The sequence below is a fragment of the Nasonia vitripennis genome (assembly GCF_009193385.2).
Source record: "Nasonia vitripennis strain AsymCx chromosome 3 unlocalized genomic scaffold, Nvit_psr_1.1 chr3_random0006, whole genome shotgun sequence".
Classification (NCBI taxonomy): Eukaryota; Metazoa; Arthropoda; class Insecta; order Hymenoptera; family Pteromalidae; genus Nasonia; species Nasonia vitripennis.
The window spans coordinates 16,822-44,421 of NW_022279625.1; the positions used below are offsets into that span (position 1 = coordinate 16,822).

Consider the following 27,600-nt stretch of genomic DNA (forward strand, 5'->3'; position numbering starts at 1 on the left):
ACAGAATTAGCCAATAATATAAAAGTGACTTATTTCAGACGGTATGTCCCGGGGTCGGTACGGGACGGGACGGGACGTATTGTACTTTCTCCCTTATATAGACAATTGTAAGAAAAAAAAAATTAGTTTTGAAAAAAACAATGTTGCCATTGGTTTGCGCATCGTTTAATTAATTAAGAAATCAAAATACTTTATTTGTTTATGCTCCTGATAATTCTTAATTTTATGATTGACCATTCACTACGCAGATCGTCTGCATTGCAGCCGCCGCGTCAACCGCGCGGCCAAGCATAACCTTTTATTATAAATAAAAATAAACAATAAACAAAAAAGTGCGACAGAGACAATACTTTCGACCAATCACAGAACGTTTAAAAAGAACATAACATTAGCCATTAGTTTTATAATAAGGTGATATCACAATTCTGATAAGACCATCATTGAAAACGTAAGATAATATAAAAAATACGGCTTGGAGCGAACAAAATATTTCATTTGATTATGTTTTCATGGGAAGATATGCAAAACTACTCAAAAGGAGTCACTTTAGTAACTAAATTGTAACATAACCAGCTAAAAACGTGAAAAAATGGCAAAAAAATCAGTTTTTGGCTCAAATCGAGTTGTGCCACCATTTTTAAGGAAAAAACGTTAGTGCCATCGTAAAGAACGGGAAAAAGTACACAAAAAAAGTCTACTTAAAAAGTTGCACCTCAAAAACAAGGGGGTCAAAATATCGATTGAAAACTTTAATAATTTTTTTAGATCCGATATTTGAGGTTATGTAATCCCAAAAAAATTGCAGTTATTCATGACATAAAAATACACCAATGTGAATTTTTAAAAAAATTTTTATCCTATAGGGACTTCAGAAAAAAATAAAATCAAAAAAACACGTTTATCGACGTTACTGCGCATGCGCACTAGGCAGAGAGCTAAAAATTTGGCTATGGGAGTTTTTTTTTATCCCCCATCGAATGGTATATAACATATATACATTTTCCAAGGGGGCCATTTCACCATAGTAACCCGGCTATAGCCTTTATACTTATAATAAGACATATTTAAATTATAGTACTGAAAATAACTGAGTTAAATAAAAATCTGTGCATTGTTACTATTTAATATAAATAAATAAATAATGAAGTTGTTCTATTCTTTATAAAGATAAAAAGGAATAAAAAGTAAGTAATTACAGTTTGTATATTATAGTTTTTTTAATTTTTATTAACTTTTTTACATCCAAGATTTCGGTATAAAATAATATTGATTAGGTAAAAAGGTCATGTAAGTGATAATACAAGCTTCAATATCATTTTTATACAACACGCAAACATCAAGTTTGCTGTAATCATACACGAGAGTTCAACGATAGTCTTTGGCAGATCGTAATATACTTGGAATCTTGTACTTTTTCGATACAGACTCCTATAGCGAAGTCCCGCTCGCACGTTCGCTGTCGCGAATACACTGCTGAGCGCCGCACGCAGTATCAGCCATGTATCTATACACATATATCCATACACGATGCACCGGCTTCTCCGACTCTAGCGCACAAACCGCGGCTCTGAAATCGAGTCTCGCCGTGATGGTTGTTTTCAGGTTAGATCTTTACAAAAACAAGTCCTCGTTCTTGAGATCGAACTTTCTTCGATTAATCTTGCCACACATGCAAGCGAGATTTAGGCGGTATTCTTTATCAGATCGTATATTGCTTGGAATCTTGTACTTTTTTGATACAGACGTCATAGAAGCGTCTCGATCTACATCGCGTATACACTGCCGAGTGCCGTACGCCGTATCAGCCGTGTACTATACATACACCTTTATACTGCCGATGCACCGGCTTCAAACTGCTGTTCTGAAGTCGTGTCTTGCCATGATGCTTATTTTCAGGTTAGATTGCTAAAAAATGAGTCCTTATTCTTGGAATATAACTTTCTTCGAGTACGCCTTCCACACACGCACGCGAGAGTTAAGCGATATTCTTTGACCGATTGTGATTTCCTTGTAATCTGGTACTTATTTGATCCAGAAGTTCATCGTCGTGAATAGGTTTTCGCTCGCCGCACTGCGCACATCATCCGTATACTATACCTATATATATACCGCTGATGCACTGGCTTCCTCTCGCGGCCGCCATGTTTGCTAAACGCGCATGCGCATAACGCGTCAATACGCATCAGTTCCGATTTTCAGATGAAAAGTACTATACGTTCTATTAAAAATTACTATACTGTCAGGTAAAAATTCATACATTGGCGATTTTCACTATAGTTTCTGTTAATTTTTCCTATTGAGTATGGTAAATTTGATATGGAAGTTTAGTAAAAATTGATATAAATCTAGTAAAAAGGTCAGTTTTGTCAGTCTGTGACGAGATTACCCAACTTTCCAGTAAATTATCATGTACATATAGTAAAATTTACGCACTATTTCTCTCAGTGTACCTATATTTATCGCAGGCCCACCGTATACTTACCTAAATTGAAATATAATTGCAGAAGTAGAATGGCATATTGCGTTATTATTGTATACTATATATTTTATCAGCAAGTAGAAAAAAAAATTTGCTGAGACTTGGACTCGAACCCGAGTGCATAAGAATACCAAGCAACAACGTAGACCGCACCACCACGATCATCGTTGGCATATGAAAACTGAAAGTAGCGTATGTTTATCGGGAGGCTGGGGTGGCTTGTTAGTTTAATTTAGCTTTGTTTAAGCTTAAGCTTAACGTACTTGTGTTGGTTTAACCATAATCCGTCTAAAAAATTAAAGTTTTTAATTATGAGGGTTGATTGCATAAAGACGATCATGGCCACTGACATTAAGGGCTTAGAGTTTAGTCTGTAATAGAGTTTAGCGGTGATTGTTTATAAATATATCATTGTTTATGAATCATATTCACCGCGTAAGCCTGAATCCTTGACAGTTACCGCCGCTTATATTATTTCTCCTCTATGCTCTGCCGCGCCGCGATGTGATTGTTTACTCTCTACTTCCCTCTTCGCCGCTGCTGCTGGTGGGGAAGCTAGTAGCGTACGGCCGCCCCTACTTCTCCTCCGCTGCTTCTAGATGCGTATAGTTCGGAGCGAAAACCGCAGGGCGGCGCTAGCTTACGACTGCATATCGCACGGCATGCTTTCGCCCATGCTCATCGGCAATCTCTCCTCTCATCTCTGAGGACGGTCAGTATTGGCGCCGGGGTCCCATTTTGAAATAAACGTAGAGCCTATACTATACTATAGCTGCCCCCCAAGACTACATAGGAGAGACCTATAACGCATTATACCTGTCCCCCAAGTTTTCGTCCCTTCAATTTAATCCGTGATCGTTCTTCTATACCAAGTCTATATTCGTTGTCTAAGAATCAAAGCAGAGTGACATCGATGAATAGACACACGTGGCACACGTAGCGACTGAGCTTGGTACTGCTGAGAGTTATACCATAAACCAAGTCGGACGCCCAACGCCCAACGGGAAACGGCCCAAATAGAAGAATGCTCATGGCTAAGAAATCGCAGGGTTGGCGACGTCCAGCATTGGCAACCGAATTTTAAGGGCCAGTGAATCAAAAATTCTCGAACACTTTCTGCAACTTTTGAAAGTTAGGAAAAATGTGATTACGCCAGTGTGTCTAAAAATTAATATTTTTGGTCTGTAAGATCAAAAAGTACAGTTAAAAGGGTGACTGACGCCAGGTCGCTTATGCTATACGTAAGTTTTAAGGCTACATATTAACAATTGAATTTTAAAAACCCTTGGAGCTAGTTTGTACATCAGGTACAGGGCAATACTGTACATAAGATTAACATAGGGTCCGGGTCCTTTTCCCCCTCCTTGCCTTGCTTGTTTGATTTCTCCTTTCGCGATCCCAAATGCAACAATAATTGCGTTACCGAGTTCCAGAAACTTCCTAAAATGTAAATTGAGAATCCGTATATAGAGTGTAGAGCATAACCGTGAATTATTGTGTCAGCCACGAATTTAACGAGTCTCGCTATCATAAACAAGCCAATTATCCCCGTCGAAGCCGAGCCGAATGTCAAAAACTTTCCCTATATTCTACTCCACGTTGATTCCGCGAGTCTCGCCATAGTGTTCTCATCGAACAGTCTCGTGACTGATAGCCCATACATTCTAGAGCTTCTGCCCGACATGCTCATCGCGATTGAATTAAGCACTGCTGAATGGCATATTGCGTTATTATTGTATACTATATATTTTATCAGCAAGTAGAAAAAAAAATTTGCTGAGACTTGGACTCGAACCCGAGTGCATAAGAATACCAAGCAACAACGTAGACCGCACCACCACGATCATCGTTGGCATATGAAAACTGAAAGTAGCGTATGTTTATCGGGAGGCTGGGGTGGCTTATTAGTTTAATTTAGCTTTGTTTAAGCTTAAGCTTAACTTGTTTGTGTCGGTTTAACCATAATCCCTTAAAAAAATTAAAGTTTTCAATCATGAGTTTTCAAAAGTTTTCGATTCGAATTTTTTTACACTTATGTTGTTGTTTAAACATTCTTTTTAGTCCAATAATATGCCCGAATAGTTATTTGGCGTTGGTTGAAACTACCGCGAGGTATGGATGCGCAAATTCGACAGTCGCCGTTTGTCACTTTTCCTCCGCCGCGTCAGGCGCGGTGGACCTATGAATATATATAGCGCCTCTAACTTCTCCTCCACTGCCGCTGGATGCGTATACTTCCTCTACGCAGGGATGGCAACCGTAAGTGCAGAAAGTTGCACCGAATGGCTAACTTCAGACCACGGCGCGTAGAAAATAAATTTCTATAGTCCGTAGCGCGAGAGTCGCTCTTCTGCAGTGCGTTCTGCTAGGCGCATGTAAACAGCTGTGCATAAATCCTCGCAGTGTACGCGTACTTGTTGCTCAAACCCCTTTTTTAGTTATAGTCAGGTAGAAAAGTTAATCAGTAGCGATGCAAAAACTTTCTAGAAAATTTGTTTGTTGATTTCGCAAACGCTACAAAAGTTTTACGCACGCTAAATTTTCTTTCGCGTACGCGATATCGGCCGCGGAGATACACTCGGAAAGAGTGAAAATTTATAACATTATTTTTGATTTATTCTGACAGGTAATCCATATAATGATAATTTCTACATAATCCGCAAATGAGGAGAAATCGATTCGTGTCAAAAATATTAATATTAACGATTTTTTTGTATAGTTATAGGAAAATACAAATTTAGCGCCGCACCTGGATCAGCGATTTTCTTTTCTTGGTAAATGGAAAACGGGAAATCTGCAAGTGAAAATTCTTATGGAGATTATTTCCGCAAGTAAGGAGGAATCGTTTTAGATAGGGTAGGTTCATAAATAATAATATTGATTTATCTCGTGCGCTAAGAATTACTATTCAAGTCGATAAGTGATCTAATCGACTTCAATCGTCCTTTTCCAACAGGGTACGAACATTAATATGTTAATTATAATGAAATTTATTTTTTAGATGCTGCGCGGGAAGTAAAAAGAAACCGTCAACGCTATTACAAGCATTGAGTATACAGTGGATTTTTTATGTTTATTATGTGTAATAATAAATTGTATTCATAATATCTTCTCTAACTGCTGCCATAGCACGTCCCATCTCATGCACAGCACTGCATAATATTAATGAGAGCACGTAGTATCCCATTTCATTGTAAGGAATGTCAACTCCTGGAACCTGGTGACGATTAAATTATTTTTATAACTTTCAAGAACGCTAATAATAGAATGGTAATAAAAATACAATTAAATTTACCATAAGTTCCAATACTTGTTCTTTCTTTTCATTTGGCGATGCTGAATTGTGCAGCCAAATGTTAAGTGTCACTTTTAAAATGACTACTATCGATATTGGAAACAGTAGAATTGTTGAGACCATTCCTACATTGTACCACAGTGACCAGAATTTTGAACAACTCATGCCCCATCTCATTAATGAGCGATTCAAGGCAGTGGTGAACCATTTTATGCGTATAATAATTGGATTTCCAGACAAAATTTTTTTAACAGAGTCAGATAGGGTAGGTGCATACATGACTGCAATAAATATTTCATATTAAACAAGCAAAATTTATGTCAAAATAGAAAAATATCCAGCTATACATGTATCATACGCTTGGCTGATGAATGACTAATCCAACGTTGTTTTTTTCTGGATTCTGGTCTCGCATGAAGTCTCGGTGACACCAGGTATGGCATCAGGTTGCACCAGCGTCTAATGAAACTTTGGCAGTCACAACATAAACGATAAACTCTTCTCAGTCATCACCTCAACCGTTGCAAATATTAAATGCATCCTAACCTAACATCTTGATTTTGGAGCTCTGTGTGAAAGGTAGACTGTTCACTCGCCAGTTTTGTTCAAGTGTGCAATAGCTTCTGTACAAGAGAATAAGTACAGCGATGGTCCAGAACATCTGAAACAATGAGCTCGACTGCTGCAGCACACATTTTACAACTTGGCAATTCACAAAACAGCAGCATCTCCCGTACACCCACAACTGCTGGAATCCCTGCTTTTGTTCGCACATTTTACAACACTACACTATTACTACTATTAGCAGCACGAGAAGGGGTTTGAGCAACGCGTACACTGCGAGGATTTATGCACAGCTGTTTACATGCGCCTAGCAGAACGCACTGCAGAAGAGCGACTCTCGCGCTACGGACTATAGAAATTTATTTTCTACGCGCAGTGGTCTGAAGTTAGCCATTCGGTGCAACTTTCTGCACTTCCGGTTGCCATCCCTGCCTGTACGCTCCTTTTCTAGATGCGTATAGTTCGATCGCAGGCCGCAAGTGGCGTCATGATCGAATTCGCCACACATTTTTAACACGGCATCGGCAATCTCTCCTCTAATCTCTGCCGTCCTTCTATACCAAGTCTATATTCGTTGTCTTAGATCACAACAATATTTTGTTTACTGTTAAGTCAATTACAATTAGCATGATGGTGATTACTGTCTGAAATATAAACCAAACGGTATCAAGTAAAAACAATATATTTCCGTTAATTATTTATAAATGGTGTCATATCATGTCATTAAACAAAATGATTAGAATATATCATGAAAATATACTTGAAATATGAGTAGGATTACAAACTTTCCTTTTTTCTGAATTTTTGCCGATTTAAGGTATGAACAACCAAAGAATTTTTATTTTATAATTATTGCTGTAGAAATAATATTTGTTCTCTAATAATATATTTTTTTCAATGTGGAATTATACATTTCAATGCTTGTGTTACCGAATTATATTGCAAGATTCTTAGTTTAGATAATGATGTTTTTTTACTGATTGTTAATACTATGTTTGCTTTCAAAATTGTATTATTTCCCATAGCATACAATAGACCACTGCTATATTTATGGCAGATTGTTACTTTGGGTATTCTGGTATAAATATAACCTATTTCCACTGTAAATATGTTTTTCGAAGTTTATTATGTTTGGCTCTATGAAAGTAGATTTGGATATATAAATTTCACAAGACTCATATACAGTCTAATTGATTATTAAACTTGGCATATAGGTTTAACTTAATATTCAATTTAATAATTATTCAGCTATTCAACAGTTGTTTTTTAGTAAAGAAATACTTTATGGCTGCGAATAAACTACATATGTACAGGTATAGCTGTAAGCGAATATCATCTGTATTATACCTCTAGTAATATATTAAATTGTATGATGAAGTAGCATCACTACGATACTCCAGAGTTGGCATTCAAAATTATGTGTACAACAAAATTTTAAAATATTGATGCATTAGATCCATGTGACAACCCTGATAAAAATTGTCAAAAAAAGTTAATAGGAATTAATAAAGTTTCTTATTGATTTTGAATCTAATTATTAATACTATACTAGCAATATTTAATACTATACTAAATTTTTACTTTTCCAGTTATAATTTTTTAGTTTAAGGGTAGGATTAAAATATTTGATTTATTATATCTTTAATAGATCCATTTTTGAGGTTTAAAATTCATGTATGTTCAAAATTTTAAATTTTAGATTTTCCCTAGTGGAAAAAAAATGTAATAAATTGTAATAAAACGTAAAAAAATGTAAGAAAATGTAAGAAACTGTACCTTTTTGTTCGATTTCGGACCTTTTTTCTCATATGTTTTTGTACACTTTCTTACATTTTCAGATTTGTTAACTTTTTTTACATTTTTTTTTACACTAGGGTTTAATGGGAATTTCTTTCAGAAATAAAAAAAAGACGTTATTGTGTTCTTAATTGTTATTACTATTAAATTAAAAAGACATGCATTTATTTATTTATTTATTTATTTATTAACCAGACAAAAAATTACATATTATTTACATAATAGTAAAATTCCCGCAGAGGTAAATGCAGTTACCTGTTCGTGAGGCCAGTATACTTCCGCCGGTATACTTCCGGCCGGTATAGTTCCTTATAACTAAAATAAAAATCTATTTCAAGATATGTAGTATCTAACTTACACTTTAACAGTTTTACAATATGAAAGATTGATTAATAACATTTTAATAAAATTTGTATACAGAATACATAGCAATTTATAAATACATTATCAATATTTCTTATTAATTTTGTTAAAAAAAAAGAATTTTTTTTTTTATTACATGTGAAACTTAACCTATTCTCTTAGTTTATAACATAGACATAAGAGAGATAGACTGCGTGTGTAGGTTTGCAAAAGTGGCACCCTATTAGAGAAAGACAACATACCTTCTTTCCATATACCAAGCACTAATAGAAGGTATGGTGTCTTTGTCTTACACATTGACATAAGAGAGTCTGTCTTTCTCTAACAGGGTGCCACTTATGTTAACCTACACACGCAATCTATCTCTCTTATGTCTATGGTTTATAAGTATAATTCTTAGAGCATAAAGTTTTTAGGTTATTTGGAAGATCATTATAAACTCCTGTGGCTTTAATATAACTATTCTTATTACTTATAGTCTTAAGTCTCCTAGGTATCTGAATGCTTTTATTCTTAGTTTTGCTTTCTGAATTTAAAAATTTAACTTTTAATGTGTTGTAGTGGTATATTAGTGATTGATATGCAAATAGTTGCCCAATACTCAATGGATTATCCTCAGCAAAATTATTTTTGTTTATGATTTTCAAAATTCTGTTTTGTAGCCTTTATAATAGATTGGTAGCAGTCGAGTAAGCACGATCCCAAGCTATTATACCATAATTTATAACACTATGAAAAAATGCATAATATATCATTTTTAAGTTTTAATTTGCATAAATCTATTAATCTTTCTAAAAATAAATACCATATATTTCAACTTATTTATTAAATACTGTATATGATTTATTCATTTCATATTGTAATCAAAAGTAATTCCTAAATACTTGGTATTTTCAACTCTTTTGATGTCTTTGCCATCAATTTGTATTAAAAAATCTTTAGGTACGCTATCAGAGTAGTTCCCGATAGTCATACAAACTGTTTTGTCAATCTTTAGTGATAGCTTATTTAGTGCAAGCCAGTTAGATACTTTATACAGGTAGTTAGTCATTTTTTCCTCTACTCCTGTCCAAGAACTATCCGTCGAAATAATTGCTGTATCATCCGCATATGATATTATTGAATTTACAGGTATATTTTGCAAGAGATCATTAACATATATAATAAAAAACAGTGGACCTAAGATAGTACCTAGTGGTACACCCGTAGTAATTGTTTTGGATTCGCTTATACAGTCATTAATTTTTACTCTTTGATTTCTACCTTCCAGATAACTTGTTATAAGTTTGTGTGCCGTGCCTCTGATTCCATAATTGTAAAGTTAATCAAGTAGTATCTTATGATCTACCGTATCAAAAGCTTTCGCAAGATCAAGAAAATTGATTGCAATCGGGGTACTATTGTCTAATTTCTCATAAATAATCTTACAAGGAAAGGTACCCAACCCGAACTCACCGATTTTGATGATTTTCATATATGTTGTAGAACATAAAAAAAATAAGAAACACGTATTTTTTTTTATCGGCTAATTTTCACTTTTAAGGGGTAAAAACCTCCCCTAAAGTTAACCCCCAAAAAGCGTTTTTTTTTAATATCTCGGCTTAAAATTAATATTTTTCAATGAAACAAATTGGAGGTTACTTCTTACAAAAAGAGCAAGTATTTCATGGTGATTTGAAGAGTAAGGGTAGCATCCCCTATTTTTTAGGGGTTGAAAACATATATTTTTTGGCATAATTTTATAATAAAAATGTTTAAACCGACTAAAAAAAAATTGGAAAAAATGTTTAAACATCCTGAATAACAAAATTTAGTTGACGTCTTTCGGTGTTTTCATAAATATTATCCCTAAGGGGGTAAACCACCCCTAACACAAAATAACTGTAAATATGTAATTCAATACATAATATTTCGTAGAAAGTTTGTATATAGAGGTTTTCGAGGTCGCTGATTACAAATCTGTTATCAGATTTTGAAAATTCAAAATGGCGGATCCAATATGGCGGACGGAAATATCGAAAAAAAATTTTATATAATAAAAAAGTTTTAAACGACTAAAAAATTTGGAAAAAATTTGTAAACATCTATAATAAACAAATTAAGTTTTTCGGTTTTTTCATAGATACTTCCCCTTAGGGGGGTAAACCACCCCTAACACAAAATAACTATAAGTATACTTCAATCCATAATATTTTGTAGAAGGTTTGTATATAGGGGTTTTCGAGATCGCTCTTTACAAATCTGATATCAGATTTTAAAAATACAAAATGGCGAAACCAATGTGGTGGACGAAAATGTCGAAAAAAAATTTTAACTTTCAAAAAAACTTGTTTACAAATGTGTGATCTTTGTAGCCTGTACATGTGAACTAAAGAGCCTTAAACCCTAAATCCCTAAAGAACAAATAGGCTAAATGGTTGTGCTTTTTAACCAAACGACTCCAAACCCCTAATCTCCAGACAAGCCGAAGGCCTATGCTTTAGCGTAGACACGAGTATAGACATATTACCGATATTTTATTCTATCATTTTGTATGTAACAAATAACGTCTCGTTTTATGTTTCAATCAAAGATTATTTATTTTTCTGCTTTTATAAATTAGCATAATTTCAAAAGTAATTTCATAAATTATAAAGTATTTCATAAATTGCATAATTATATAATTTTATAAATTCAGAAAGTCCACACTTTTTTGCAAATGAAAAAACATAGGTTAATAAAATTAGTTTATCAAACTCTTTTGCGTTTTGTAATAAAATTTAATGTTGTCAAACTTGGGAGTTTTTCATTGTTACAATTATTTCGTAAGCCGAAAGTTTTTTAGATGAATTCTCGAAGTAATGATTATTGTATCTATAGTAAAATATTTACAGTCTGGAATTCCATAATAATACTATTTGCTACGATTTAATGAATTTATCAAAAAATCTAAATTTAATAATAAATATTATTCTAATTATTATTATTATTTTTCATTATCATTGCTATTATCAGTATTACTGTTATTATTGCTATTGCAATTATGCTTATTCTTCTTCTTATTATTATTATTATTATATTACTATGATAATTTTTGTTATTGGTAAAAATACATAAAAGAATATTAATACTCGAACTTCATTTGCAATTAAAGAACACGTTGTTATTGAAAGGGAATTTTATATGCATTCATTAGTTTAATGAATGTTATCGTACATTCAATGATAATTCCACAGATAAATGTCTTTCACTCATAAATGTTGTTGACAATATGTGCGAATCAGTATGTTCTTTTTTTAGATTGTTTTCATCGAGTGTTTACCTCAGCTGCCTGTGTTATTTTTTAGGCAGTGAGTGAGTTTTGTGGGTATTCTAGTTCGATGCCGGAAAGTACGAATAGTACGTCTTTTTGTTTGTCAGTGGTATCATTGTAGAAAATTTTCTTTAGTGATTTTATATAGATTTACATTATTCAATTTCAAAGTGAATACAAGTTGAATAAAACCAAAAATAGAGTTTTCCGAACATCACAAAGTGGAACGAGAATTCTTCTCCAATGCATAAATTAATGATTTGATTCAATTTACATTCACTCGTTTTATTCTGGTAGAAATGTAGCAGTCGTGCCTTACATGCAAAAACACAGCTTGTATAAATTTTACCGCTTGTTTTCATTTTAGATTGAAAAATGAAAATTAATCCGTTAAACGTTCTAAACTTATTATTAGCATACTTTCAAGCGTTAAACATACCAGATAGTGTCACGAATTATCACGAAACAGAGTTGGCCGAAAAAATAAAAGAAATTTTAATAGATGCAACACATGATTTCAACGATGTAGAAATGATTACTGATGACTCTTTGGATTTTCAAGAAGAGTATAAAGACCATAATGCGGAAATAATTGAAGATGAAGTGCAACATCATTTTCCTGATCCGGATATAGCACCAACAAATCAATGTACAGCAGATAATGAAGAACTAGATTTTGAATACAAAAAAAGAGCTGTAGAATTTTGGAGAAGTAGCAAAACGAAGCAAAATTTAAGTCTCAAAACAGTGCAAAACAGATTCAAAAAAGTATCATCTATTAGTCAGCTACGTCGTTGGGCTCATTCAATTAATAAAGGTGGCACGTATAGAGAAAAAGTAGCACAAATTTGTCAGTATACCCTGGATAATTTTCAAGCAGCTCTCGACAGTGGTTCAATTATCCATGATGAAGATATAATTCGTTGGGCCTTACAAGCTAAAAAAGAAATTGGTTTTGATGATATTAGATTCAAAGCTTCTAAACATTGGTTACTCAAATTTAAGCAAGCACACCGAATAGTTTCTAGGAAAATAAATAAGTTCATAACAAGAAAAACACTAGAAAGTAGTGCAGAACTTACGGCTAAAGCTGAAGCATTTATCGATGACGTTAAATCGTGTATACCAAGGATTGGACTCGAAAATTTGTATAATACAGATCAGAGCGGATTTCAGCTAGAAATGCATTCTGGAAGAACATTAGCAGTAGAAGGAGAAAAGCAAGTGCAATGTCTGGTACAGTCAATTTCAGCAACAACGCATAACTATTTATAAGTTATACTATACAGCCACTAATATCAGCTACTGGACAACTGTTGTCACCGCTATTTCTTGTTTTAAAGGAACCAAGTGGCAAGTTTGGCCCTATTGTAGAACAAAACATATTTAGACCAGAAAACGTGTACGTGGAAGCATCCAAATCTGGAAAATTAACAACAAGTAAGGGAACTAATAACAATTTTTACATTGTAATATCGTTGATCAGTTAATTAGTAAGTCGTTTAATTGCAGATCACTTCAAAATCTGGTTGGAAACAATATTTTATCCCTATGTAGGCCATCACTCAATACTATTACTTGATTCTTGGAGTGGTCATTGTGACAAAGTTATAGAAGAAACAATGCCACAAAATAAAATTATTAACATAAAAAAAATTCCAACTGGAACCACAGGAAAAATACAACCACTTGATGTCTATGGATTCCGTATTTGGAAAAACTTTGTCCGAACATTTTCTGATAATGTAATGTTAATGGATCATGATATGAATTTACATGTGAGAAATAATATAATTAAACTTCAATCATTGGTTCACAACCAACTGTCTTCACCGAGATATATAGTTTTGTTTAAATATTCCTGGTATAAAAGCGGTTACGTCAATGAAAAACCAGATAAATTTGATAATCCTATAGATTTCAGTTTTGGAAAGTCTTGTGCAACACATTGTGAAATAGAAGGGTGCACAAACATTGCAATTGTACGATGTGGTTGGTGCAAAAAAGCATTGTGCTTTAAACACTTTTATGAGGACTACCATTATTGTAAAAACATCGTAAAATAATATATTTTATGCTCAATACAAAAAATGCACTATGGCAAAAGATAAAAGATTGTAGATTATTATTATACTCTAATATTATAAACAAAAATACATTATAAGTTGAATTTACAATAAAGGAATTTCAATAACATTCTGATAACAATTTCTACGGAAATTATAAAACTGCTTCACACACAGAATTTTCTTGTTTACAAATTTAGGAATTTGAGGTGGTTTGGTTAAAAAGCACATCCATTTAGCCTATTTGTTCTTTAGGGGTTTAGGGTTTAAGGCTCTTTAGTTCACATGTACAGGCTACAAAGATCACACATTTATAACAAGTTTTTATGAAAGTTAAAATTTTTTTTCGACATTTTCGTCCACCACATTGGTTCAGCCATTTTGAATTTTCAAAATCTGATATCAGATTTGCAAAGAGCGATCTCGAAAACCCTTATATACAAACCTTCTACAAAATATTATGGATTGAAGTATACTTATAGTTATTTTGTGTTAGGGGTGGTTTACCCCCTAAAGGGTAGTATCTATGAAAAAATCGAAAAACTTAATTTGTTTATTATAGATGTTTACAAATTTTTTCCAATTTTTTTAGTCGTTTAAAACTTTTTTATTATATAAAATTTTTTTTCGATATTTCCGTTCGCCATATTGGTTCCGCCATTTTGAATTTTCAAAATCTGATAACAGATTTGTAATCAGCGACCTTGAAAACCTCTATATACAAACTTTCTACGAAATATTATGTATTGAATTACATATTTACAGTTATTTTGTGTTAGGGGTGGTTTACCCCCTTAGGGATAATATTTATGAAAACACCGAAAGACGTCAACTAAATTTTGTTATTAAGGATGTTTAAACATTTTTTCCAATTTTTTTTAGTCGGTTTAAACATTTTTATTATAAAATTATGCCAAAAAATATATGTTTTCAACCCCTAAAAAATAGGGGATGCTACCCTTACTCTTCAAATCACCATGAAATACTTGCTCTTTTTGTAAGAAGTAACCTCCAATTTGTTTCATTGAAAAATATTAATTTTAAGCCGAGATATTAAAAAAAAACGCTTTTTGGGGGTTAACTTTAGGGGAGGTTTTTACCCCTTAAAAGTGAAAATTAGCCGATAAAAAAAAATACGTGTTTCTTATTTTTTTTATGTTCTACAACATATATGAAAATCATCAAAATCGGTGAGTTCGGGTTGGGTACCTTTCCTTGTTAGTTATTTCTGCCAGAGCATCTTTCGCACCTCTATTTTTAACAAAACCATATTGATTACTGGATAAAATATTAAATGTACTAATAAAACTCAATATTCTATTATAAATGATTTTTTCGAAGATCTTTGCTACATTGGATATTAAAGATATTGGTCTATAATTAGTTATATTCCTCTTGTTTCCAGTTTTATGTATCGGTATTATATCAGCATTTTTTAATACAGTCGGCCATATAGATTTTTCTATGCATATATTTATAATATGTACCAGTGGGTCTACTATCTACTGTGTTAGAGTTTTTGTGATTTAGAGTTTATGTTGTCTACTCCTCCTTTAATTTCATATTTTTAATTATGCCAGTAATTTCAAAGTAATTAGTAGGCGTAATAAAAATAGAATTATTATTTATCTTTGGTAATTTGACGTTTACATTCATTGGTTGCACTATTTGATCACTCAATGTTTTGCCGATGCTACTAAAGTAAGAGTTGAAATGGTTAGCAATATCTGTATGATTATTTATTAAATTTTTCCTATCATCATAAATCTGGTTTATATTTCTATGTTTTTTCGCATTTTTACCTAGTTTTTGTTTGATTACTCTCCACAGGTTTCTGGGATTATCACTATTTTTTACAACCTGATCTCTATCATATATTATTTTTGCTTCTTTAATTACCATATTTAAAATATTAATATAATTCCGATATTCTATCTTTAGATTCACATTATTTGGTTCAGTTTTCCATAACTTGTATAGTATTTGTTTTCTTTCGCAAGAATTTAGTATTGCCTTAGTGATCCATTTACTTCTGGGTACTTTGTTATTATGTTTATTGTTCAATTTCTTTATGAAAGTAGCCCGTTGTACACAATTATTTATTTTTTCTAACAATGTATTCACAGCTACATTAGGATCATGTATTGAGAATACTGTACTCCATTTTTCTCTACTGGCTATGCTACTTAATTTATCATAATTTATTTGAGTTATTGATTCTTCTATATTTTTTTTCTTCTTAAATTTACTTAATTCTGTAAATAATGGGTAATGATCTGTTACTGTGCTTAATAATTTTTGGAATGTCATGTGATCTGTATAGTGCTGATATCTCTATATTGCCATTATCAGTTTCAATGATTGAATTAATTATTTTAAGTTTACCTATTTCAATAATTTCAGTACTTTCAATAATGGAATTCTCAATATACATCACTACACCATCCGATTTGTTTATTTTGCTATTATTGTAATATAATTTGTATCCGTTGAGATTAAAATAGCACGAAAATAAATATTAAATTTTGCTGTTAATTATAGTTTTAATTGTATATTGTGTTTATATTTTTAGTTTAGGTTATAACCTTATAACAAAAACATAGCATTATTTACTTTTGTTGCTATTGTGGAAAAAAATGTAAAAAATTTTAATAAAAAGTAAAATAGGTCCAAGACCCACATAACAGAATGTCAAAATCTGACCATTGTTAACATTTTCTTACATTTTTTATTTCCTTTATTTTATAGGGCTAATAAAACCAATAGCAGTTTAGAAGATAAATGTTTTGTTCTCAATGAATGGAAATTCTATCGAGTGTACTAAGGTCCCTCTCCATACTCGATATAGATATACTAATATATATAGTAAACGGAAAAAAACTATGGTCTTGTTGCTTCATTAAATTTTGGGAAGGAAATGATAATTCGACCTTAAGAATGACCAATGATAGATTATGATGCGTAGATACCATGCATGCGAGCTCCAGCTGCAATTCTTTAACAATAATCCAGGAAAAATCATTGAAATTTGCATCATCATAGGACTTTTAGGGTAACTGTCAACAACAATAAAACTGCGCATCGTTGAAAAGATTGGCCTATGCATTGAATATCATGAGAGAGGTTACACGGTTCTTGCCTGAATAATATTATTGATAAAGAATTGCAGCCAATCATTTCCTCGCCGAGATTTAATGGAACAACGAGACCATAGTTTTTCTCCGTTTACTATATATTAGTATACCCATATTGAGTGTGGAGAGGGATCTTTAAACAAAATCAAGTATAGCTGTTATATTTGTTTTTGTGTATGTATGTGTATTGTTTGAGGATTGCTTTACAAAAAAATCTTACCACATACCCATAATATTATTTAAAATGATGATTTAGAATCAGTTATTATAAAAATTAAAAATGTTTGCTTTGACCGGAAATTGGCCAAAAATATAATATCAGCTATTTCAGTAAAAAAGGATAAGTTTAATTTCAATTAATTTTTCAGTATTTAACATTTCTAAAAACATATTATATCATATAGTTCTGGTCTATGGTCTCTTTAATAGCCCTGATGCTGAAAATCACTGATTAAAATCGATTAAATTCGATTGACATTTAATTTACTTTAATCACTTTCAATACAACCAATCGACTGCTCTAAATCCACAGATTAAAATTTTATCAAATTGAATTGCTTTCAATCGAAATTCCGGTTTATATACCAATCAGGCATTGAATTGAATACATTTTTATCGACATTTATGTAACCATTTTGTGAAATGTTATTTATCTGCATTTTTGACATTAAATTTCAATCGATTTGAATATAAGTTGATTGTTGTAGTATCGACCCTAATGCGTTTATTGACAATTTACTATTAAAATACTTTAATCGATTTTAATAATTAAGAGTTTAATGCTTAATATAATGTTTTTAATTGTAGTTTTGTGAATACATTTGAATTGATTTGAATGGCTATTCATGTTTACAACCATAAATCGATCCCAATGAGTTTATTGATAATTAACGCTTAAAATAGTTTAATCGATTTTAATAATCAAAATAATAATTCTTATTGTAATGTTTTTAATGTTAATTATTTACATAAAATTATCAGCTTAAAGTTAAATTCGCTTCACCTTGCTGAAAATCACGGATTGAAATCGATTGAATTCGATCAAAGATTAATCGACTTTGAACTTTTTCAATACAGCTAATCGACTGCGCTCCATACATAGTTTTCATTTTATTCCTCCAATGAACTCCTGGACATCGTCTACAAGAATACCGGATCACTCGATCATCATCTTCGAGCAGAACTTACACCTTCACGTACATGGTTATAAATTATAATTTCAGTTGTATAACAACGCGGATACGGGACCCCCCACCACGCCACCCTCAGCACACCTGTGCAGGTGAGAATAGGCCTCGCCCTCATGGAATGTTCTAGAAGCTTTTGACGTCATTGCTAGGCCTACCACCCCCCTGTGCAGGTGAAGCCACTCACCTGTGCAGGTGAGAATCGATAAAGAAGGTCACTGCAGGGTACCCGGGAGGCTCGTTGGAGCTCCGGGCGGTAAACTCCAGTGCTCCAGGAGTCCGCGCTCAAGGTCGAGTCAATGCGTGGAATATTCTTGTCAGGCTGACGTCACCGGCCGACGTGCAACTCGTCGCATCTTTTCGTCGACTCGCGGATCACATTACACCTGTTATTCTCTCTTTATGCGCGCTATGAATTAGTTCGATGACTTTGTATCGCAGCGGCTAATATCAAAGGGTTTCTAGTTTCACGCTTATTTTTTAAGACGATGCATTATTGCTTGTATTAAATACAACTATGTACATGTTGATCACGATGCGCAGACATCAGTCGGGGGTGTCGTATTGCGTATACTCTAGAAAATTCGTGCGTACATTTCACATAGTATGAATCAGACATACACCCTCAATTATTTTTCAAGATGATTCATTTTCTACGAATTATTTTTCTGAATAATAAGTGCGTGTATAATAAAACTTATTTACATTGGATTTTCGCTTGTTTTGCTGCCCTTATAAAAGGAAAGCGACTTCATTGTTTTTCATTCTATTCATACCATTTAGAGAGTGATCATCATGTCTGCGTACGATTGCAAGGAGCTTGTGAATATTATGCTAGAAGCCTATGGGCTTATAGCTCAAAGTTCTAGAAACGTCCCTGAAAAAGTGGATAAGTGGGTAAAGCTTAATAATAAAAATTTAAGACATTTGAGACTATTGCTTCAAAGTGCTGCAAGTGCCCCCGAAAAACAAAAGTTCCTATCAGCAATCGCGTTTCTCAAGGGCTTTAAGGACAAGCTAAAGTGTTTACTGAAACGTGGTGAAGGTGTGCGTGAACGACGAAGTGATAGAGTAAAATGGCAGGATTTAGAGGTAGCATTCAACAATTGTATGAGATCTGGAGTGATTACAAACTTGAAACAGTTAGATATAGCAGCATTTATGAAAGACTCTCAAATTTTATTTCAAAGCCGAATCAAGATTGCTCTTAAGAAAGAGACTGCTGTGAAAGTGTATACTATATTGGCAGCTGAATACGTCATCACCAAAGCTGACAAAGAAATTACGGAGATAAAATATTTCAACACAAAGGCTGAAGCTATTTTTCAAAATACCAATCTCAAGCAGTGGTTTAGTTTGAATGTTCAGCAGCCTATCCAGCGAGATATGGAAGAATTCCAGGAACGTGACTCAGGATGGACACTTCGAGCAATTCTTAATCTATGTGTGCACATTAATAAATATAACGCATTGAGAGGTAGTTCATATGTAGAACTACCATACACAATAAAAAGGAAAGAAGCTTGTGTCAACGTGAAGAATTTCGATGATGCCTGTTTCAAATGGGCTATTCTTTCAGCATTACATCCAGCAAAGAAACATTCTGATAGGGTATCATCATATAAAGCTTGTGAAAACGACACGATTTTCAGAGATCTACAATACCCTGTGCTGCCAAAACATATACCTAAGTTTGAAAAACAAAGTGGTATTTCGGTTAATGTTTACACTTTAAAAAAAATGGAGGAGCATTCAAAGTTGTACCAACGCACTTGACATCATGTAAAAAAGAAACTCATATTAACCTCTTACTGGCACAAAATTATTATGCAGATGAGAAAGAGGAGGTTGATGACAATCTTATAGTTTATCATTACGTTTGGATTAAGGATTTGTCCTGCTTAGTATCAAGACAACACGTTAAACTACACATCTGTAATCGATGCTTACATTATTTCCGAACTGAATCACAATTACAGGCACATGAACGTGATTGCTCACTACTAAATAAATGTCGAGTAAACTTGCCAAATACCAAAAATTCGATTCTGCAATTTAAAAATTTCAATAACAAAGAAAGAGTACCATTTGCAGTTTACGCTGATTTCGAATGTATCCTTAAAGATATAAAAGTTGGAAATGCTTATCAGCAGCATGAAGCTTTTAGCATAGGATATTATATGAAATGCAGTTACGATAATTCACTCTCGTATTATCGTAGCTATAGAGGACCTAATCCTGCAAAATGGTTTGTTGACGAGCTTTTACAACTTGCTGAAAACATTGAAACAGTATTTTGGTGTCCCATACCTATTGAGACATTGACTTGGGAGCAAGAGCAGTCTTTCCAGCGAGCTACATCTTGTCACATTTGTGAGAAAGTTCTGGAGCTTGATAGAGTACGTGATCACTGCCATCTCACTGGAAGGTAATATTTTCACGTAATAATAATAACAACAACAATAGCGCCCCGATGACAAGTACTATACTTAAATGTGTTTCAGATATCGAGGAGCAGCCCATGAGAAGTGTAACTTGAACTATCAAGATTCTCGCTCTGTTCCAGTGATCTTTCACAACCTGACTGGATATGATTCACACTTTTTAATCAGAGATATTGCTCAATGTATACCTACAAACCTACTGCCTATAAATAAGGAGAAATTTATATCATTTACGAAACACATTGATGGTAGTGATATCAATTTCAAATTTATCGACTCTTTTCGATTTATGGCATCGTCACTAGACAAGTTGTCATCTTACCTCGAAGATGTAAATATCCTCAAGCAAGAGTTTAACAAAGATAACCAGCTGACTGAAGAGAAATATCAATTGCTAAGGAGAAAAGGCGTTTTCCCTTACGATTATGTGAATTCATTGGAAAAACTCAACGTTTCCGAGCTCCGCCAAAAGATGCATACTACAATAAATTAAACAACTGTCACATTTCAAGATTATAAACATGCACAAAATATTTGGAATAAATTCAATATTTCAAACTTGGGTCAATATTCAGACCTCTATTTGAAAACAGATGTACTGCTGCTAGCTGAAGTTTTTGAAAATTTTCGCACCAGCTGTCTGAAAGCATACGGATTAGATCCAGCACACTATTATACAGCATCAGGCTTAACTTGGGACGCAATGCTCAAATATACAAATATTGAACTAGAGCGTGGAATAAGTGGTGGAATAAGTCAATGCTGTAACCGCTATTCTCGAGCGAATAACATTTACATGGGTACCGACTATGATGCTGATCAATATTCCAAATATTTAATCTATTATAATGTTAATAATCTGTATGGATGGGCAATGCAACAATCACTACCATATGGAGGCTTTAAGTGGATGACAGAGACAGCAATCAGTCAAACCGACTTTTCCAGCGTAGATGATGAATCAGCAATTGGCTACATTCTTGAAGTGGACTTGGAGTATCCAGAGCAGCTTCACGACGATCATAGAGACTTGCCTCTATGTCCTCAGCACATGAAGCCACTAGGTTCAACGTACTCGAAGCTCATGACGACTTTACACTCTAAGGAGCGATATGTTTTGCATTATCGAAATTTAAAGCAAGCTTTGGCTAATGGATTGCAACTTCAACGAATACATAGAGTCTTACAGTTTAATCAGAGGCCATGGCTAAAAGCGTATATAGATTATATAGTAGCATGAGAAAAGAAGCAAAAAATGAATTTGAAAAAAATCTTTACAAGTTAATGAATAATGCAGTATTTGGTAAAACTATGGAAAACGTGAGAAAGCGAGTTGACCTGAAAATAGTTACCAAATAGGACGGTAGGTACGGTACTGAAGCTCTTATTAGTCAACCTAATTTTCACAGTCGCAGCATACTAGATGAAAATTGACAATTATAGAACTGGACTCTGTGTACTTGATTTATCAAAAACGTTAGTATATAGCTTTCACTATGATTATATGAAAAAACAGTTCGGTGATGATTGTAAGCTACTGTATACACACACGGATAGTTTAATATACGAATTACGTAATATAGATATATATGAAGTTATGCAGCGGGATATTGAACATTTTGACACTTCGGACTATTAGGAGAACAATACCTTTGGAATTCCAGTGGCAAACAAGAAAGTAGTTGGCTTAATGAAAGATGAGTGCAACGGACGCATAATGACTGAATTTGTTGGTTTGCGCAGTAAAATGTACAGTATTCGAGTGGAAGGTCAGGACAAGGTGAAAAAAGTAAAAGGCGTGAAAACTGCTGTAGTACAAAATTCAATAACTTTTGACGATTACATACAGTGTTTACAGAACATGTTTACACAGACTCGTGAACAATGCATTATTCGTTCTCACACGCATAATGTATTTAGTGAAAAACAAGTAAAATTAGCTTTAAGCCCACACGATGATAAAAGGTACTTGCTACGAGGTGAAACTGATACTTTACCTTGGGGCCATTATAAGATTATGCAGACAGATTAAGAATAAATTGTATACAATGTTAGAATAAAAAGACAATTTGTAAACATTTATTTATAAATCTGATTTATTTATCCAACTATTGTGCGTATTATCGAACCCTAACCATTTTACATAAAGCTTATTTCCTCGTTTTTTCAATACTTTCTCCACGAGATAAACATCTGGATATTTGGCTTTAAGCAATTCCTGTTCGTAAAAACCTCCAGCGATGGGTTGATCTCGATAGTCCTTCAGCTTGTACGTTGGCACTGGATACGTTGGCACAACTTGACTAATGGTGAAAATCTCTGTCGACCAGTTGGGTGTATAACCTTTTTCAAATACTTGCTTCATTTTGCTCACTCGCACCTTATCTCCAACCTTAAATTTGGCTTTTTTTCTGCTTTCTTGGTGAGGGAAACGTTTAAGGACTTTAGCTTCATTCTCTCTGCTGACATCTTTAGGTTTCATACCGATGGTGCGGTGCTTGCTGTTATTGTACTCCGTCAGTAAATCAGGTAAGATATCGAGTCATTTATAATTACCTCGTAAACTAAATTGCATCCACATCGCGATTAAAGCGCTCACAGATTGAAGCTTTGAGATTGCTATATGTCGAGTAGAGATTAATGCCATATTGTTTCATAAGACTTTCAAACGAGGAGTTGTAAAATTCTTTGCCTCGATCGGTATGCAAGTTTTTTGGCACACGACCCTGTTGCAGAATAGACTTCATTGCTGCTGCAACTTCGTTTCCAGTTTTCTGCTTTAGAGGTACGGCCCAAGCGTACTTTGAGAAGACATCGATAACCGTCAGCAGGTACTTGTAGCCTTTGTTCTCTTGTGCATATGGCTGCATTTCCACTAGATCAGCTTGCCAGGTATCGTCCAAGCCACGCATTATAAACCGTCGACGCTGATAATTACGCCGAGCTGGCTTATGAAGTTCCACTAGTCTAGCCTTTTGATGAGTCATTATTATTCTGAGAATTTTTAAGCAGAATCTCATACAATTCACTTATAGCTAAATCTATTTTTCTCAGTTTTTCCGCATTCTCATCCTTTGCGATTTGTGCAGCTAATTCTACAGCATCAATCGATTGTCTCAGATCACTTGTGATCTCGTAAACGCTGCGTATTTCCGAATTGATTGATCGCTGAAGGACTGCTAAATTAACTGCATCGTTGAGCTCTAGGGGTTCTGCTACGTTACACAATCTTCTGCTTCCAATGTCGAAGTGTCCGTCGGCAGTTAGTTTGTAGCCAACACCAGGTGGACCACGACGACCTTTAGAGCGATTCGACTGACGTCCAAACACATCGACGCTCATCTTGCTACTGACTTCAACGTGCTCACGTCTACGGTTAATATATAATTTTAGCTTCTCGCAACTCTTCGATGATGGAATGGATTTCGTTCAAATGACTATTATTTCCAGCTAATCATTCAGCCATGAGCAAGCGTAGACGATCAACTAGTTCGTTGGGATCATCCCAATATATGTAGTCCATGAGAGTTCCTTTTCTTGCAACTTTATATCTTGGTAGAAGCCCACCACCGGTCTTGCTTTGCACTTTGAAAAGTGGAGCAATGATGTTATTATATTTCTTACTGTTCTGTTGACGTATAGGCTGGTTGTAACTGTAATATTTTCTGTGTGCGTTTGTAGAATATTTTTATAATTTTGCAAATCATCTGACTTAATCAAGGCCTCATTTGGATGTAGTCTAAAAAGCAGCTCTTGCAGTCCTTCAGTTTTTGGATATTTTCTATTCAAAACAATTATATTATTTCTGGTGATTTCTATAGGTGAATCACCAATCTTGAGTATTTGACCATCTTGACGAATTCCAAACACGTGATCGAGATATCGTTGGTGATTTTGCATTAACGCCGACAGATACTTATTGTTCATTTCCGTGTCTTTCTCATGACGATTTTCTTTTAACGATAGTGAATGCTTGTTCTTTATTTTACTGTCTTTCTCGGTCTTCTCGTCCTCACTATCCTCTTGAGCACTTTCAAATGAAGTATCAGCTGTTTCATTCAGTAGCGTATCATCCTCATTATCTTCGTGATGTTTAACATCATCGTCGAAACTTTTTTATTTTTTAACTCTTGTTTAATATCTGGCTTAACCTCTTCTTTCACTCTCACCAGTTTCTGTAGTGGATCTACTATGGGCTTAAAAGTGTCGCCCAGAGCTTTTTCCATGCTAGCTTTACTTTGCTTCAATAATCTATGTTTGCGTCTAATTGCTTTTCTAGCTTTGTCAATTTGCTGAAGAACTGCCTTTTCACGTCGAAAGTCTGCCATGTTGACTCTTTGATGAATCAGAGTCTACTGCATCTACTCACACCTGCTATACGTTATATATTTGTGGCGAAGCAATCAAAACCTTTTCTATATCGTCCATCATTGATGGGTCGCTCCTTGTTGATAAAAAGAAATCCATGTTTACCCTCTTTCCAGCATGCTGAGCAGAAAGCTTTGAAGTTTGTATATGTCATATCGGGATTCACATGATCATCGTATATGTGTTTGAGATTTACGTCATCTTGACGAAAAACTACTAGCATATTTACGTTATCGCGCACCAAATGTTTCGGAATGTGAGCGTATGACTGACAGAGATAGAAACAGTCTACATTTTTGTGTCTTCCCATGCAAAAGAAAGCCCTGACGTTGTATTGTCTCTCACAGGCGACGTCATCGAAAACCATGATTGAATTAGGGAGTACATCGTCAGGTGGTACAACTGTATCATGTTCACTGTAGGGGAAGTACTGTATACCAGGTAGAGGTCGCAAAAGCTTCTCGAGAAATTTGTACTTGGGCTGTTTCAGCGACTTTGAATAGATGTACACGTTCTCAAACTTGAGTCCATTGGGATGCGTTATGAGAGCGAGCAGTGTATTGGTTTTACCACAATTTGATGGTCCACAAAATACTGCTCGAATATTGTCTACTCACAGAATCGAGAAAACGTTGAAGCAAGAAACGCTGCAGATAAGGTTTTGGCCGCAAAAGCCTGGGAGCGAATCCGAGCGGCAGATGCAGAAGTTGGTGAAAAAGTAGCTGCTCTCGCCATAGCAGGCACCATGAAAGCAAAATCTAAGTTTGGAATGGGCCTTAAACGGATTAAAAAGAAGCCATCTATTTCACTGGCTAAAGTGATCAAAGCTGCTTCCACTTCTGCTGTTCCAATCAACAACTCTCACGCAGTCATTCGTAGCGCTTTGAAGGCTGCTCGCCAAGCTGTAAACAAGGCTGGGGGCAAGCAAAATATACGCATTCCACGTATGCTGTCAGTCCCATCCAAAATCGGAGGATTCCTACCATTTCTCATTCCGATATTTGCCGGTTTGAGTGCAACAGGTGCATTAGCAGGTGGCGCCGCTGGTATCGCTAAAGCAGTGAACGATGCTAGCGCCGCTAAACGACAGCTTGACGAAAGCCAAAGACATAACAAAACAATGGAAGCTATTGCGCTCGGTGGCCGAGGTCTCTATCTGAAACCTTACAAAGAGGGCTATGGTATGTACCTGAAACGTGGGCAAGGTTTAAGAAAAAAAAAACTTCAAATTGCCGCAACGCGCACTAACTGACGCTGACCTTCTCAAATATGCCAGCATCCTGAAAATCCCATATTTTCGGGGTGTTTACATGCGAAATGCACTACCAGCGAGTGGACCACACTATCGTGAATCAGCAATCGTCAATCTTGACGATAAAAGCGGACCAAGCACGCATTGGGTCGCCTATCGAAAACAAGGCAACCATGTAGTGTATTTTGACAGTTTTGGAGATTTGCAGCCCCCTCAGGATCTCATGAAATACTGGAATGTGAGCAGAGTTAAGTAAAATCAGGAGCATTATCAAGATTACAATAGCTACAACTGTGGGCATCTTTGCCTAAAATTTCTTCTGAATGATATATAAGTGTTGGTTCTATTTCGGCTTCAGTCAGTTTAGTTCGAGTAGTCATGGAAGATTCACTAAGACTGAGCCTGTCTGGAACTTCAGCTGTATTGGAAGCTCAATATTTTCCACCGCTTGAACTTTCAGCTAACAAAAGTTACGTTCTCGGACTTGTTGAGTTGTTGACATTCAATTCAATACCAAACATCGATACAGGCAATAACAAGTTTTAGGTGGGAGGAGAAGTGATAATTTTGGCTACAGGTAGCTACGAGATTGAAGACATTGAGAAGAGTCTGAAAGAGGCGCTTACACCAAAAGGCATAACCCTCAAACTCAAGCCGAATAACAACACCCTTCGTTGCATGATCAAGTGTAATCGATCGATTAATTTCCAGCCAGACGATTCTATCGGCAAATTGTTGGGTTTCACGACTCGCGTATTGTCACCAAATACTGATTACGAATCCGACTTGCCAGTAACCATTCTCAAGATCAACGCTTTACGCGTCGAGTGTAATATTACATCTGGGCCATACATAAATGAGCATAAGGTATACACCATACACGAATTCTTTCCAGCTGTCTCACCAGGCTACAAGATTATCGAAGTACCATCACCAATTATTTATCTACCAGTCACCGTCAAGACTATAAATAACTTGCAGCTCCACATCGTCGATCAAGACGGTCATTTAGTTAATTTTCGTGGTGAAGTCATAACAATTAGATTACACATCAAATCCGTCTGAGCATTATGGGTATTGTGTACAATACTAAAGTTGGTAAAGGTTATAATAGTAACGTGCCATGCCGTCGAGCGATCAGTCGTCGACGAGTGCTCAAAGCGCTAACACGTCAAAACATACAGTTTCTAAAAAGTCTAGGTTTAAGAGTTGTCCTTGGAAAAAAATAAGTTGTGTAATATTTTGCTGCTTTCAGCGAAATGAAGAGGTGCTAAGCATACAGTCACCTGTCGTATTTGACGAATCTGTTGCGCATCAGCCCTATACTTTATCGAATTTCAATAACAGCGATGAAATTCG

The 27,600-nt window shown here is 34.6% G+C and overlaps 2 protein-coding genes across 5 annotated transcripts in view; one reads left to right on the forward strand and one right to left on the reverse strand.

The window, feature by feature from the left end:
- Positions 1-5,508: 5,508 nt before the first annotated feature.
- LOC116416726 (membrane-bound transcription factor site-2 protease-like) lies at positions 5,509-6,718 on the reverse strand. Its single transcript, XM_031925978.1, has 3 exons — positions 6,133-6,718; positions 5,775-6,055; positions 5,509-5,696 (listed from the first exon to the last, which is right to left on the reverse strand). The coding sequence occupies exons 1-3, from the start codon at positions 6,215-6,217 to the stop codon at positions 5,556-5,558; spliced, it is 507 nt and encodes a 168-aa protein (XP_031781838.1). The 5' UTR covers positions 6,218-6,718; the 3' UTR covers positions 5,509-5,555.
- A 159-nt stretch (positions 6,719-6,877) lies between these two features.
- The window catches only part of LOC100680449, a 138,209-nt gene continuing 117,486 nt past the window's right edge, over positions 6,878-27,600 (forward strand). For 2 of the 4 annotated variants that reach the window (XM_032601816.1, XM_032601817.1), the window contains exon 1: positions 6,906-7,155. The gene's annotated coding sequence lies outside the window, so the exon portion shown is untranslated. Of the gene's footprint in view, positions 7,156-8,873; positions 9,188-27,600 lie in introns of those variants that run through there. The other 2 variants (XM_031925970.2, XM_032601818.1) reach the window with 2 other exon arrangements.